This window comes from Cryptotermes secundus, unplaced genomic scaffold (genome assembly GCF_002891405.2).
Source record: "Cryptotermes secundus unplaced genomic scaffold, Csec_1.0 scaffold4124, whole genome shotgun sequence".
NCBI classification, from domain to species: Eukaryota; Metazoa; Arthropoda; class Insecta; order Blattodea; family Kalotermitidae; genus Cryptotermes; species Cryptotermes secundus.
This window is the reverse complement of record NW_019733949.1, coordinates 1-14,380: the sequence shown is the minus strand read 5'-3', so window position 1 is coordinate 14,380 and position 14,380 is coordinate 1. Positions and strand designations below refer to the sequence as shown.

Here is a 14,380-nt window from a genome sequence, read left to right as displayed (position 1 = left end):
AGAAGGAACTGTTGGCAGTAGTATGGGGAATCAAGCACTTTAGACTGTATTTGTATGGCAGAAAGTTTAAAATTGTCAGTGGCCATAAGCCCCTCACCTGGATTATGAACATAAAAGACCCAGGTTCGAGACTAATGAGGTGGAGAATTAAGTTGGAGGAATATCAGTATGAGATAATACACAAGAAAGGAGCACTGAACACCAACGCCGATGCCTTGAGTAGGATAATGAGGTAGTACTAGATACGGAAGGGCAGAATCACCAGGAAATAGACGAGGATTTTAAGAGGAGAATTCTGTACGAGTTTCACGACGCACCTCTAGGAGGGCACAGGGGAATGAACAGGACGTACAGAGCAATAAGAGATAAATACTCATGGCCGAACATGAGGCAGGAAATCGAAGACTACATTAAGAAATGTAAAAGTTGTCAAGTAAACAAAATACTTGGTCCACAGAAAAGGGTACCTATGGAGATCACGACCACCGCCAATCAACCGTTCGAGAAATGCTGCCTCGACATAGTAGGGCCTTTACCCGAAACTAAAGAAGGAAATAAATACATCCTAACCTTCCAGGACGAATTAAGCAAATTTTTAGTAGCGGCACCTTTGCCAAGACAGGACGCTGAAACTGTCGCAAGAGAATTTGTAAGGCAGGTGATTTTGAAACTAGGTACGCCTAGTAAGATCCTAACAGATCAAGGGTCAAATTTCCTGAGTGAAATGTTTAGAAACGTGTGCAAAATATTAAAGATAAAAAAATTGCAAACCACATCCTTTCACCCCGAGAGTAATGGAAGTTTAGAACGTAGTTACCGAGTTCTAAAAGAGTACTTAAGACATTATATAAACAGGGATCAAGACAACTGGGATGGATACCTTACGCAATATATGTGTATAACACCTCCACACATTCGGCTACAGGATACACCCCCTTTGAGTTAATGTATGGATACAGGGCGAGCATGCCGTCCGCCCTACAAGAAAATCCTAGCACCCAATATAGTTATGATGACTTTGTAGCGGAATTGAAATGCAGATTGCAGACAGCACACCAAGTAGCCAGGGAAAGGTTAATTAGGAATAAGGAAAAAAGTAAAGAATACTACGACAGGGGAAAGCAAGAAACTACCTTGAGGGTAGGCGATAAAGTCCTCCTGTATGATGAAACAGTTAGACGAGGGAGATCCAAAAAGCTGAGTGCCCAATGGCTGGGTCCTTACAAAATCACAAGCTTGGATAGGGTCAATGCAACCATCAAGAAGGGTAGACGCACTCAGAAGGTACATTTAAACAGGTTAAAGCCGTTTTACTGAGACAAATAAACGAGTATAAGTTTGACAGATAGGAGAAGCCACCCTTTACAACACTGAATGGAAAACTGTCGTATATATTAACCTGAGAAAAATGGTTAGCGAAACCGAACAAGTGGGTCAGTATATAGACTTTGTTAACAGATTATGTCAGGCTACACAGGTACAGAATGGGACCGACTGTAACCATTTCTCAATTCTGTCAAAAGATAGGCTTAGACAGGTAAGAGGAATGGAAGAGGTATTTCATGGGTTATTGGGAAATCAGAGACATGCAAGAAGGCGCAGAGGTGTTTTTAATTTTGTCGGAGAGATTGGAAAAGTATTATTTGGCACCTTAAACTCAGATGACGCGGAATTTTACAATAAAAAAATTGAGCAATTTGAGGAAGACTCTGACGACTTGACCAGGCTAATGAAACAGCAGATCTCGGTAGTGAAGGCTTCATTGGGGGCAGTCAATGGTACGCTTTCGGATATGGAATATAATAATCAAATGATTAAGAAAGGAGTAGAAAATTTAAAGACGTACATCAAAAAAATTTACTTCAGAGACCGAATCACAGTTGACTACTTTAGATGTAAAGATAACCGTGGAGGGGCACATTGCCCGTGTTAACCATGCTCTCGATGCTATACAGAGAAATCTAGACTTGATGATTGAAAGCGTCCTAAACGCGCAGAAAGGCATTATTCAGCCGCAGCTGGCTACACCAAACTTGATTATGGAAACTTTAGTTAAAAGCGCCCCAATGTTCCCAAAGGATACCATGGCACCGTTCACTCTGAGCAAAGATTCCAGTAATTTAATATTAAAGATTTGTGATGTGCATATTTACGTACATAAAGGAATTATGAGTTATGTTATAAACTTACCTCTAGTAAATAGCGGTACATTTAAGGTATTTAGACTAATACCGCTACCAGTAGGAATTGGAAAGAACAAGTTGATTTACATTGAAACCAATCAAAATACCTTGTATGTTGATCAGATCTCAACTGGAAGGGAAGAACTGGAGCGTTGTAAGTCAATAGAATTAAATTCATATATATGTAAGCAGGAGCAACCATTGTTAAACAGTCACATGCAAGAATCATGTGCGGTAAAGCTGTTACAATCAAGAGTAAACATCCCAGAGATTTGCGATATGAGGGTTGTACAGATTGTACACACTCTGTGGACGCAGTTAGACAGACGTAATGAATGGGTATATTTCACGCCCTACAGTGATCGCCTCACAATCGTGTGTCAAGAGAGAGAACCGATTGATGTTATGTTAAAAGGGGCGGGCAAGTTAACTATAGAAAAGGGATGCAAAGGATATAGCTTAACAGCTTTACTGAACACGAAAAGTGACATCAAGGTGAACATGTCAAAACATGGAGGAGACTTATTGTCTAAAGTAGAAGCACAGTTTGAGTGTTGCGACACATCAGGAGCTAAAATAAACCTAAGTCACCTTGAATTAGATTTAAAACTGAAGCACGTAGCTACACATATGGAAGAATTAAAATATGCCAGTTACAAGATTTCTGAAATAGAAAATCTCGTAAAAGAGCAGGAGTGGAAACAAAAACATATTAAATTTCAGGGTACTTATTCTATTCTAACGTATATTGCGCTCACTGCACTCATAGGATATGGAGCTTACAAGTTAATTAGAATACTAGTTAACCGTTGGAAAAATTACAGAGCAAGGGGAAAAATAACCGTAGGCAGTCAACAGCTAAGCATCCCAGCTGAGGCTAGCGGGACGGGAAATATAGTAAACATTAACATCAAAACCAGTAACGAAAGCCTGGCAATGAACCCCGAAGCGATTCCATTACAAGATTATGAGAGAACTTCAATAAGGGGCAGCACCCCAGAACTCCGAAGGTCATGGAGGGTAAGGACCCCCAAATCACATTTTTGAAAACCAATTAAGGTTTAAATTGGTTTTGCTTTAAGGAGGGAGGAGTGTTGTAGACGCAAATGCTAAGATAGGACAGTACGTAGTACGGGTAGGAATAACGCCGACTACCAAGGGAAATGGATATTTTATTAATTAATTATTAACATAAATTGTATAAATTCATCATTCCTCACGTTAATATTACATACCGAGGAACAGGACGCTGTTGTAACACTTGTGTAAACGGAACTCTATAGTTGTTATTCCAGACTTGATGGCAACGTAAGTTATCGCCAGTAACCGGGTCAATATTAGAAGACCACATGCCCTCGGGCCGCGATGGCAATAACAAGTGCAAGCACACAACTGCAGGGTTCCGGGATGGAGAAAGCGTCCAAAGGTTATTATTATTCTTTGTACCACAAGGAACTATATGGAAGTTTCCAGGACAAACAACTCAGAGGGTGACACAATAAACTTGTATAAATACGAACCCTCCGCCATACCAGTCGCTGATTAATCTGGGGGCAACCTGTGTCATGTTTGGGACAGGCCTTGCCCCACTTTAACGGTCAGTCCTGTACTTTCGTAGACAGGGCACACTCTCTTACCAACTGGTCGTAATCCGACTGTAACCTTGTATATTTTTAATGTGAATAAATGTACTAGTTAAGTTACAGCTGCAATACTTTGAAACACAACGTACCAGCATCCAAGGGAACCGCTCGACCAACCGCTGTGTCCCAGCCCGGGATACAACATCACAAGCAACATTCTACAAGCTACAGTTGCCTGGAGACATTTCAGGAAAAAGAAACCTTCAGAATCTAGTCAACAGCGCAGTGGAGCTGTTTAATGTTCACAGACAGACAAGTGGCATTTCTGCACATTTGTGTCATCTGCCTAACAGTGCACATACACGTACAGCTCACCTCAGGTTCAGCCTTTATTTCCGGAAATGTTATTGGGACAGGATCCTCTTCCTCTTCTGCACCTGAGACTGCCTCTGCTTTTACATTCATGGCCTGATTTGCATCATGAGGTGTTGGGTATGTCTCACCATGTGGAACCACTAAAGCGTTCTCCAAATTTGTACAGTTCTGTAAAAACCATCACATCCTTCTAACAAATGGATGCACAACACCATACATTAACCAGCGTATGCTCTCCTTGATGTGGCTGTTTCTCATCACATTTAACTCATAAGAGCTGTTTTGTACTGATGTTCTTCTCCACAGCTATCATGATCACTATAAAGTACTCGGTTCATAGCTCAGTGACCTTTCCGAGGAACTAACAGTCACTGCGACAGTATAGAAAATATCTCCTTTTTTGGTACCTAAAATCATCATAATGAAGAGCTCCGCAACTTGTAACCTTCATTCACCAAGCATAATTATATGATAAATTCAAGAAGGATGAGATGGGCAGCTCATATAGCAGGCATGGGGGAGAAGAGGAATGCATACAGGATATGTTGAGAAAGCCAGAAAGGGCTCATTACTGTGATCACACATGCTCATCATGACTCTGTATACTAAGGTAAACAGACCCAGTACAAACCCTTCCAAATTATTTCTTTCAAATCCACACTTAGGTCTCCCAAGTGGTTCTCTCAGGTTTTCCCTCCAAAACTTTGTATGCATTTCTCACTGTTGCATGTGCACTACTTGACTTACCAACATCACTCTCCTTGAACTCATTGCTCTCCTACATAATATCCCAAACTGTTATCACCCAAGTGTAAGGAACACTGAACATGGATTATGCAAACAAACAGAAGCCTGTCACAAAATATTTAGTTCTTTGGCCAAGAGAACTGAAATAAAATAAAATTATTGTCTGTGCACACAAGCACGAAACCCTCACAATTCTTTCCCTTACAGCAGGAAACTTTTCTTCAGCTCTCTGCAGTACAATTCTTGCCACACTCATTCCATGAGAATGCAGAATCTTTGTAAACTTGAAACCTGTTCATCACATGATAAATATCTTGTGGGCTTCATAGGAATTAGCTCACAAGAGTCCTAGTAATTTAAATTCTTCATTCTAATAATTGTACCAGTAACTAACTACGAACCGGTCCATGACTCCTTTGTTACTTTCAGTTTCCCGTAGATCGAATGATAAGTCAGAATCAGTGTTCAATTTACTCCTGCTTTATTAAGACACTAAAATTTGATACATAAGTACGCCTTATATAGACATACAGGCTAATAACCATAGTAACACATAACAGTAAACATCACTTAGGTAACAAGAAGTAACCTAGTTCTTAAATTGTTTACTATGATGTTGCCAACCCTAACGTATTATTTCAGTATTTGAGAGTTGCCAACATAACATCCTTAAGGATTTTTGATGCTACAGAATTTCTCTCAAATACAGTTCAGCTTACACAAAATTTAATTTCATCTACAACAGAATTGCTTAAAAGGAAATGGAAGTGGTACATCACAAGCAGCGTACATTCAACAAACTGTAACTGTTTTAGAGACACTTCAGAAAAAGGCCTTCAAAGGCAAGTCAGCAGCACAGTGGAGCTGTTCCATGTGCACAGACAGACAGAGAGACAGACAAAGATGAGAAAGAGACAGACAGAGAGACAGACAAAGATGAGAAAGACACCTGGAATTCCTGCCTACTTGTGATATCTGCCCAACAGTAGACATACAGAACCATGCAGCTCACCTCAGGTTCAGCCTCCATCTCCTGAAATGTTATTCGCACAGGATCCGCTTCCTCTTGTGAGTCTGAGACTGCCTCAGCTTTTATATTCATGGCCTGGCTTGCATCATGACTTGCTGGGTATGTCTCACCATATGGACCCACTAAAACCTTCTCTGAATTTGTACAGTTCTGTAAAAGCATCATATCATCTATCAGTCATGGCTGTACAACGCCACACATGAAACAATATACGCTCTCCTTGCTGTAGCTGTTTCTCATTACATGTAACCCATAACAGTTGCTCTGTACAGATTTCTTCTCTACGGACTTACGAAGGGTTAAGTTCATATTGCAGGGACCTTCCTGAGAAACCTGTGGTCCCTGTGGAAGTACAGACAATACACATCTGCTCTTTATGGAACCTAAGGACTCATTACTGTGTTCACATATGCCTATCATGACTTTGCATCCTAATACAAACACAGTCCAAACCCCCATAATTGTACCTTTAACAAAATCCGTCTTCACAATTGTCTCCAAGTGGTCTCATTCTTTCAGGTTTTCTGCCAAAATTTTTCTATGCATTTCTCATTCTCACATGCATGCTATATGACCTGCCCGTTTCATAATATGAACAGCCATTCATAGGATGTGAACAAGCTTGCAGCATCTCAATTGGAGTTGCCGAAATAGTGATCAGGGACTAGACTGATAGAAACCATTAAAAATACTGGGAATCCATAATTTGACTCAGACAAGCAATGGGTTCTATAGCAGGACCCTCTGCCACAAGAAAGAATGATCTGTTGAGATTAAACAAAGATAAACTAGGATAAGTGGTATGATTACTTACTTCCTCCTGAAAGGATACATTTTCAAGTTGGGACTGACAGATAACCCATGTCTACAAAGAAAAAAAATCATCCACACACACACATCCCATGTGATTGTGAGGTCATAGCTTATTTAAGATTTTGTCACTTGGGTCAGTTTTTTATGGAACCAAGTGACTTTTATGATGCCCCTATAAGCAGGATCCTACACTTTATTAAAAGTACAGGATTAATAAAGGGCTAATCCAAGTGGAAGCACAATAGATCATTGAAGATCACAGTCCAGTTTTTATGTCCCACCCATTACATACATACATACCCCTATCACTCTCCTTCAATTGATCCCTCTCCCACATAATAATGCAAAGTGTTACAATATGAAGAACCATGTAAACTCCCCAGATGGATTATGAAAATTAACAAAAGCTCGGCATAAAAAGTTTAGTTTCTTCAGATATGAGAATTAAAGTTCTTGTCTGTGCACAGGGGGACAAAACACTCACCATCCTTTCTGTTACTGCAGGAAATATTTCTTCAGCTCTCTGTAGTGGAATTCTCGGCATTCCTGTTGCAAGAGAATGCAGAATCTTTCATAACCTTGAAACTATATTTTATCACACATGCTTTGTGGGTGGCAAATGAATTCATTTACAAGAATCCTGGTGATATAGCATCATATTTCTAACAAGTGTACCAGTACCTAGATCTGAATATTTGCCCAAGTCTGTGAGGAAACACTAATTATCGTGAACACACATTGACGTGGATTTCTTTGTTCTCACAGCAGAGATTACTGAAGCTTGCAGTCTTATTGCACGTTCTGGAGCTTCTGGAGTTCTGGAGTCTTTAACAAATAGTTGCTCAGTTATGATGGCAGCTAGTTCACCCATTTTGAACGCACCTCTTGCTTCCAAAACGTCGGTAACTGGCTACCAGACTGCACGGAATGACGTCCTAGAAACAGCAAACCTACTCTATAAATATACATTGCAGAGGCCCAAAAACGCATTGTATGCCCTGCAACTTCAACCAGTTCAACACAGACTGTCGGCTCTCACGACCCTCACGACTTCCTTTACAAGTCGGGTCGGTATGTGCGGTTATGTGTAACTGGCGAGAAAGGGAATAAAACACTAAAAATGTCCATTCTACAGGTAACTACACCCTCAGAGGGGGCGTTGCGAAGTTTAGCAGAATCCCAGCTAGAACTTGCAACTGCCTAACGATAACACGAACACAAAGTATGTAAAAATATGAGGAAACTTAATTTATCTCCAATGATCCTAATGCGTCCCTAAAGAATACCCAAAACTTACACACTTCCATTACAAATGAAATATCCGTAACCGACGATGCAAGGGTTCTTTCTACTTGTGGTCAGCCCCGCGAAACTCTCACGTTACTGGTAGGAAGATTGGCCGCCATGACACCAGGGTGCAATGCTTCTGCCATCTCTGCAAATTCACCTCTAACTAAATATAAAATTGCGGCCAGATCCAACAGCGCAAACGGTAATAAGGTATGCTAACATATCACCTTTTGGGTGTTTCTTGCTCCCCCCCCTTCATCACTTTGGAAGGCTTTTTTCTCAAGAGCAGTAAATAATCATGGAACCAGATGTTTTGCACTGTAGAGGTTCCTAAACCCCCTTATTTAACTCTGTTCAGTATCACTTCACCCATATCCTTTGGAATGGATATGAGTGATGTTAAACCTGGTTCCCTCTTTAAAAGCCAACTGTACATGATATCAGGTTGCAAATTATTTTTCTCACGAGTGCCTGGAAAGTAATAACCTTTCTTTCACATCACACACCTCTTTATCCAAATGCACTGGACATTGTGAGCTGTAACATACATGGAATACATGTATTTAAGGAAGCTGAAGACTGGGAAATTTGAAAGAAAATTATGTTTTCATAAGACACACTTATACTATACTCGTATCTCATAAGTTGCTCACAATTTACACTTGAAAGCCACACACAACAAAGTTTTTCAGTTATATGTATTATAAATCATGCACAGTAAGCAACAATACTCAGGTACCCATTTATTATTAATTTCATTAGAATGATGGAACACGAGAATGTGAACTGCAGCCTTGTCAACAAGATTAACACTGCATTTAATGACACATGAAAATCTGATATATTCATCTTTACCAGTTAGGTACAGGGCAGGATAATATGACAAAAATAATAATATACCTTACAGAAATGTAATGAATACTGAAAATTTGGTATCTATTTATTTTCCATTTCAGTATTGGATCGATTATATAGCAAAAATTAATAATATGTCTGAAAGAAATTCAATGATTATTGAAAATATTATGTTCATGTACACCAGTTCAGTACAGGATATGATTATATGGCAAAAATCATCTACATGGATGAAACCTATATTCATTTATCGCACACCACCCCATATGCATGGAGTGATGGATCCATCCAGGGATTATTTTCCCCTGTGTCGAAAGGCCAGCGGCTCATTGCTATCCATGTAAGGGGAGAGGAAGGTTTCTTCCCTAATGCCAATGTCCGCTTCAAATCCCATCAAAAAAACAGGATACTACCACAGTGATATGAACTACACCAATTATGAAAAATGGTTTAAGGGAGCGACTTATTCCTAACCTTCCCCCAAATTCTGTCCTTGTCATTGATAATGCTCCCTACCATTATGTACAACTAATCAGAGCCCCTAACTCAAATTCAAGAAGAGATTTTATGATATCCTGGCTAAAATATCACCTTCCACTTATTACCTTCAATAGCACTGATTTTTCATCATTGCAGAATCCAGATATATACAGAGTGTCCCAGAAGGAATATGCCAGACTTCAGGAGGGTGTTCCTTATGTTAAAGTATGCCGATATAACCCAAAACACCTACGTCCAAAGTTGAACGGTTACGGAGATAATGGCCCAAGAAAAGTGTGGTCTTCGGGCGGGTCCACACACTGTACCTGTCAGCTGACAAGTCTTATCGATGTTTGGCCTCGAGTGTGGTGATGATGGCTCACACTAGCCGCCTACACAAGCATACCAGAATGCGCAGTCAGCCATGTTATATTGTATATTGGTTTGTATAATAAGGTCCCCAATCAAATAAAATAAAGGGAAAATTTTAACCCATTTAAAAAGGAATTAAAATCTTTTTTGCTGAAACATTCCTTTTATTCTGTAGATGAATTTACGTCTTTTGATTCATCAAGTTTGTAACTGTAATATGTAGCTGATTAATTTGTTGTATTTGTGTAAAGACAATGAAATTAATGGTAACTAGATCTAGATAATATTATTCAGTTGACAAACCCCTTATATTAGGGTGGTACAGTGTATGCTGTGAAGATATGCACGAGAATTAGATGTAAAACCGACAAATTCCCTATCCAAATGGTTGTAATACTTCTATGTATGGATTGTTTAATGACAATAAAAATGAAATGAAATTAAATGAAATAAAAAAATCTATAAACCAAATTTACAGATGCTAGTTTGCGGTGATTTTAATATAAAATATCTCATAGACAATAATAAGCAGTGGCAATTGAATTATATGCTGTAGTCTCTCAATTTATATAGTGTGGTTCATTTTTCAACTAGGATTAGCACAACAACTCAAATATTAATAGATAATATCTTCATAGATATAACTAAATTTGAAAATTATATTATCCTTCCAGTATTTAATGGTTTATCTGACCATGATGGGCAATTATTGTCTTTACACAAACAAGAGTTCTATTGTAAATGCGCTAACCCAAACCATAAAACTATATGGATATTTAATAATTTCTCACTTGATGAATTTAAACTTAGATTAAACTATGAGATATGGGAAACTGTGTTCAACACAGAGGATAACAATAAGGACAACATGTTTAATACCTTTGCAAATACATATCTGCAGATATTTTAGGCTTGCTTTCCAAAAAAGAAAATCAATGCGTAATCTCCACCTAAACAATGGTTAACCATTGGAATTAAAACTTCTTGCAAAAGGAAAAAAGAACTGTACCTTTTGACGAAGGTACATAACAACGATAATCTAAAGTGTAACCGTACGTCCCTCGTCAAAATTATATAATTAAGGGTATGAACTATTTATGCCTTGTTTAATAACGTGAGAGACGCTCCATCGGCGAGGTACCATCCCCGGACCGTCTAAGTGTAAATCCGCGATTGTCCTCCTTAGGCTGAGGGTGCCACTATTGTCCCTAATGTCGCCAGTTTACTCCCAGTACCATAAACCCATGAACTGACCGTGTGCGAGACCGGCCAGGAGGGGTCTTGCTTGCCTTGAAGACCTAAAAAACTTTACGGGCTTCTCCAAAATACGAATATAGGTCAGATGCCGGGCTCGACCCGTGGCTTTCTCTTTTTATGTTTCTATTTTTCGTTTTTTTTGCCAACTGGGGGACTGGTAAAGAGAGGGCAGTCGGTTATAGTCAGCGGAGGAGGAGAGTAGTTGGAATGTAGATAGAGAGGATAGACGTGTTTAAGAGTAGTGGTAGCTAGTCGGCGGACGGAGCGGCTAGCTAGGAGAAAATTGTACATATTCATCATTAATGAGATTTTAAATTAAAGCTGCCATCCACGGTGTGTTCTGGAGATCCCGGATTTATTTACCCCGAAGTGTGTTCCACTCCCTTCTCCAAAGCACCAGTATCCCTGAGAGAAAGAACTCAAGCTCGAGTGACAGTCGTGGCAACTGTACGTCGGTGGTCGGCTACAAAAGCAATATTATAAATCATACAACAATATCCTGACTAAGGTGATAAATGAGGCAAAAAGACTCAGCTATAATGATATAATTACTAACTCCAATAATACAATTAAACCGACTTTGAATATTATTAAAGCGGAGTTAGGCAAAAACCACCTGAAGGACAAAACCTGCAAAATTGGAAATATAAATCCAAGCATTTTTAATAATAATTTTTTAAATATTGCTGATAATATTACTCAAAAAATTTCTACTCGAATTACTTTAGATACTAATAATAATAACTACGAACATTATCCGAACTTGACAGCTAAGGGCCCCTTTCCCAATATAATATTCAATAAATTAACTAAAGAAATTGAAAAAGTTATTTCTTCTTTGCATTCAAAAAATTCTTCTGGATATGATGAGATTTTGATGAAGACACTAAGAATTAGTGCCCCATACATTTCTTCCCCTTTATTCTATATATTCAATAAGGCAGTCTTAGTCGGTAAATTCCCCTTATGTATGAAATACTCGACTGTAACTCCTATATACAAGAAAAGTGATAAGAAGAACTGTGCAGATTATAGACCAATCTCATTGTTAACTTCATTTTCCAAGGTGTTTGAAAAAATAATATTTAGAAGATTATTGACACATGTTCATGCTTATGACATTCTAGCCAATGAAGAATTTGGGTTTCGCCCCAGATTGTCCACTGAAACAGCTTCATATAACTTAATAAATACAGTTTTAGCAGCTATTAACAATAAAAAAAGTAGGTAGAATCTTCTTCGATCTGGAGAAGGCTTTTGATTGCGTAAATCACGAAATACTTTTATATAAACTTGAATTTTATGGTATAACTAACAATGTATATATTTGCTATTAAAATTGTATCTCCAAAACCGATATCAAAGGGTGGTAATTAAAAATGGACCCTTTGATAAGGGCGAATCAGATTGGGGTCTTGTCAAACATGGTGTTCCCCAGGGATCTATCCTGAGACCATTACTTTTCCTACTATATATCAATGACCTACCTATATCTATAATATATCTGAACATTAATGCAAACCTCCAAACAATTTTATTTGTGGATGATACTAGAGTAATCATCAGTAATCAAAACAATACTGTACTAGGAAATAACTTGAAGTCGGTCTTCACTAGTGTGATGAAATGGTTTAAGGCAAAATTTACTGTCACTAAATCTGGACAAAACCTACTGTATGGGATTCCACTCTAATTAATTAATTATTAAAGCATCCACTTCACCTTATACTTCAAATCAAACCAACCCATTCAACTTACAATATCAACCGCTTCTTTTAAAATGGCGTCTACCTTGGTCAGCTCGTCTACATCTCAGTCGCCANACTAAAGATTTTAACATTATATTCAATGTACATATTTCAAACCATTTTATATGCAACTAGTAAGTGTAACTGTACGGTAAATAAACAAGTACACACTCACAATACTAGAAATAAAAATGACTACCATAAATGGGTACATAACTTAGAACTTTATAACAGCAAACCTTCCGTTGCTGGCTGTATCTTTATCATTCATATATTCAATATTTACTATCCATAGATCGGACCACACAGGTGTAGAACATGACACAAGTAATAAATTATAAAATTAGCAAGGTGCAAGAATTCATAACAAATAAAATCACAAAATATGTAATGACTATCATATCTAGCATATATCAATATGCAGCATAACAGAATTTATCCAAACATTCAATCACACAAATAAATTATAAAATTAGCAAGATGCAATAAAATCAAAACCAATAAACTCGCAAATATGCAATGAGTATTTACATCAAACACGTAACAATTCCAGTAATTCAGAATTTATCTATACATTAATTAATTCATATTTACTCATACCACAGATCAGACTACATTAAAGTAGGACATATCTCATGAAACGAGTTATAAAACCAACAAAATTACAACAAATTCTAAACCAACAAATTCACAAAATATGTAATGCCTATCACATGCAGCATATATAAATATCCAGCATTACAGAGTTTATCATTCATATAGTCATCATTTGAGTAGTAGCATCTATTTATGAGCTATACTTATGTTCCCTTATAAACTGGTTTTTATTGTCAAGCTGTTTAATACTATTGGGTAATTTATTATAAAAGATACAGCCAGCAATGGAAGGTTTGCTGTTATAAAGTTCCAAGTTATGCACCCATTTATGGTAGTCATTTTTGTTTCTTGTATTGTGAGTGTGTACTTGTTTATTTACCGTACAGTTACACTTATTAGTTGCATATAAAATGGTTTGAAATATGTACATTGAATATAATGTTAAAATCTTTAGTCAACAGACAGTCACGTTTTATGGAATCCATCAGAGACTATACATATCATATTATATTATTTAATTCGTTGAATTACACAATACATAAAAACTTTAAAAATATTATAATGTTTTCGGTCATTATGAATCGTCGTCCTATTTTTATTAAAATAAAAACTATTAGTGCAAGAGCTATATGATAAAGCGGAAAGAAAAATTACGTATTCTAAACAAATATTGGTGTGACTTTTTCCAGTGCAAATCGGCATAGCTTGTCATGCAGTCAGTTTTCTTCCTCAGTGTAAGTCAGATTCAATTTAATTTCACAAATATCTTTAGCTTTTAGATCAGTGGAACCTTGCCTCCTATAAGCAACAGCTCTCCTCCACTTCACATAACACTCATATAAACACAAACAACGTTCACACAGGTTTAAGATGAACAACACAACATGGTACGTATTTTATATATCATTATGTATATCTTAATTCCCTCTGCCATTACATATGGTATTTCACAATTTATTTCCAACTTTTGTCCATGCTGAAAGAATTTGTGGGAACATCCCACATTATCACGCATTTCTGAATCTGAGTCTGAGTCTGGGTCTGAGTCAC

General features: G+C 37.7%; 1 protein-coding gene across 1 annotated transcript; it reads right to left on the bottom strand.

The window, feature by feature from the left end:
- Window positions 1-4,180: 4,180 nt before the first annotated feature.
- LOC117282626 lies at window positions 4,181-6,148 on the bottom strand (the record flags this gene model as incomplete). The annotated part of the gene is made up of 2 exons (XM_033753027.1): window positions 5,901-6,148; window positions 4,181-4,309 (listed from the first exon to the last, which is right to left on the bottom strand). Coding segments are annotated over exons 1-2 (312 nt in total), but the record flags the coding sequence as incomplete, so codon positions are not given.
- Between the last annotated feature and the right edge of the window lie 8,232 nt (window positions 6,149-14,380).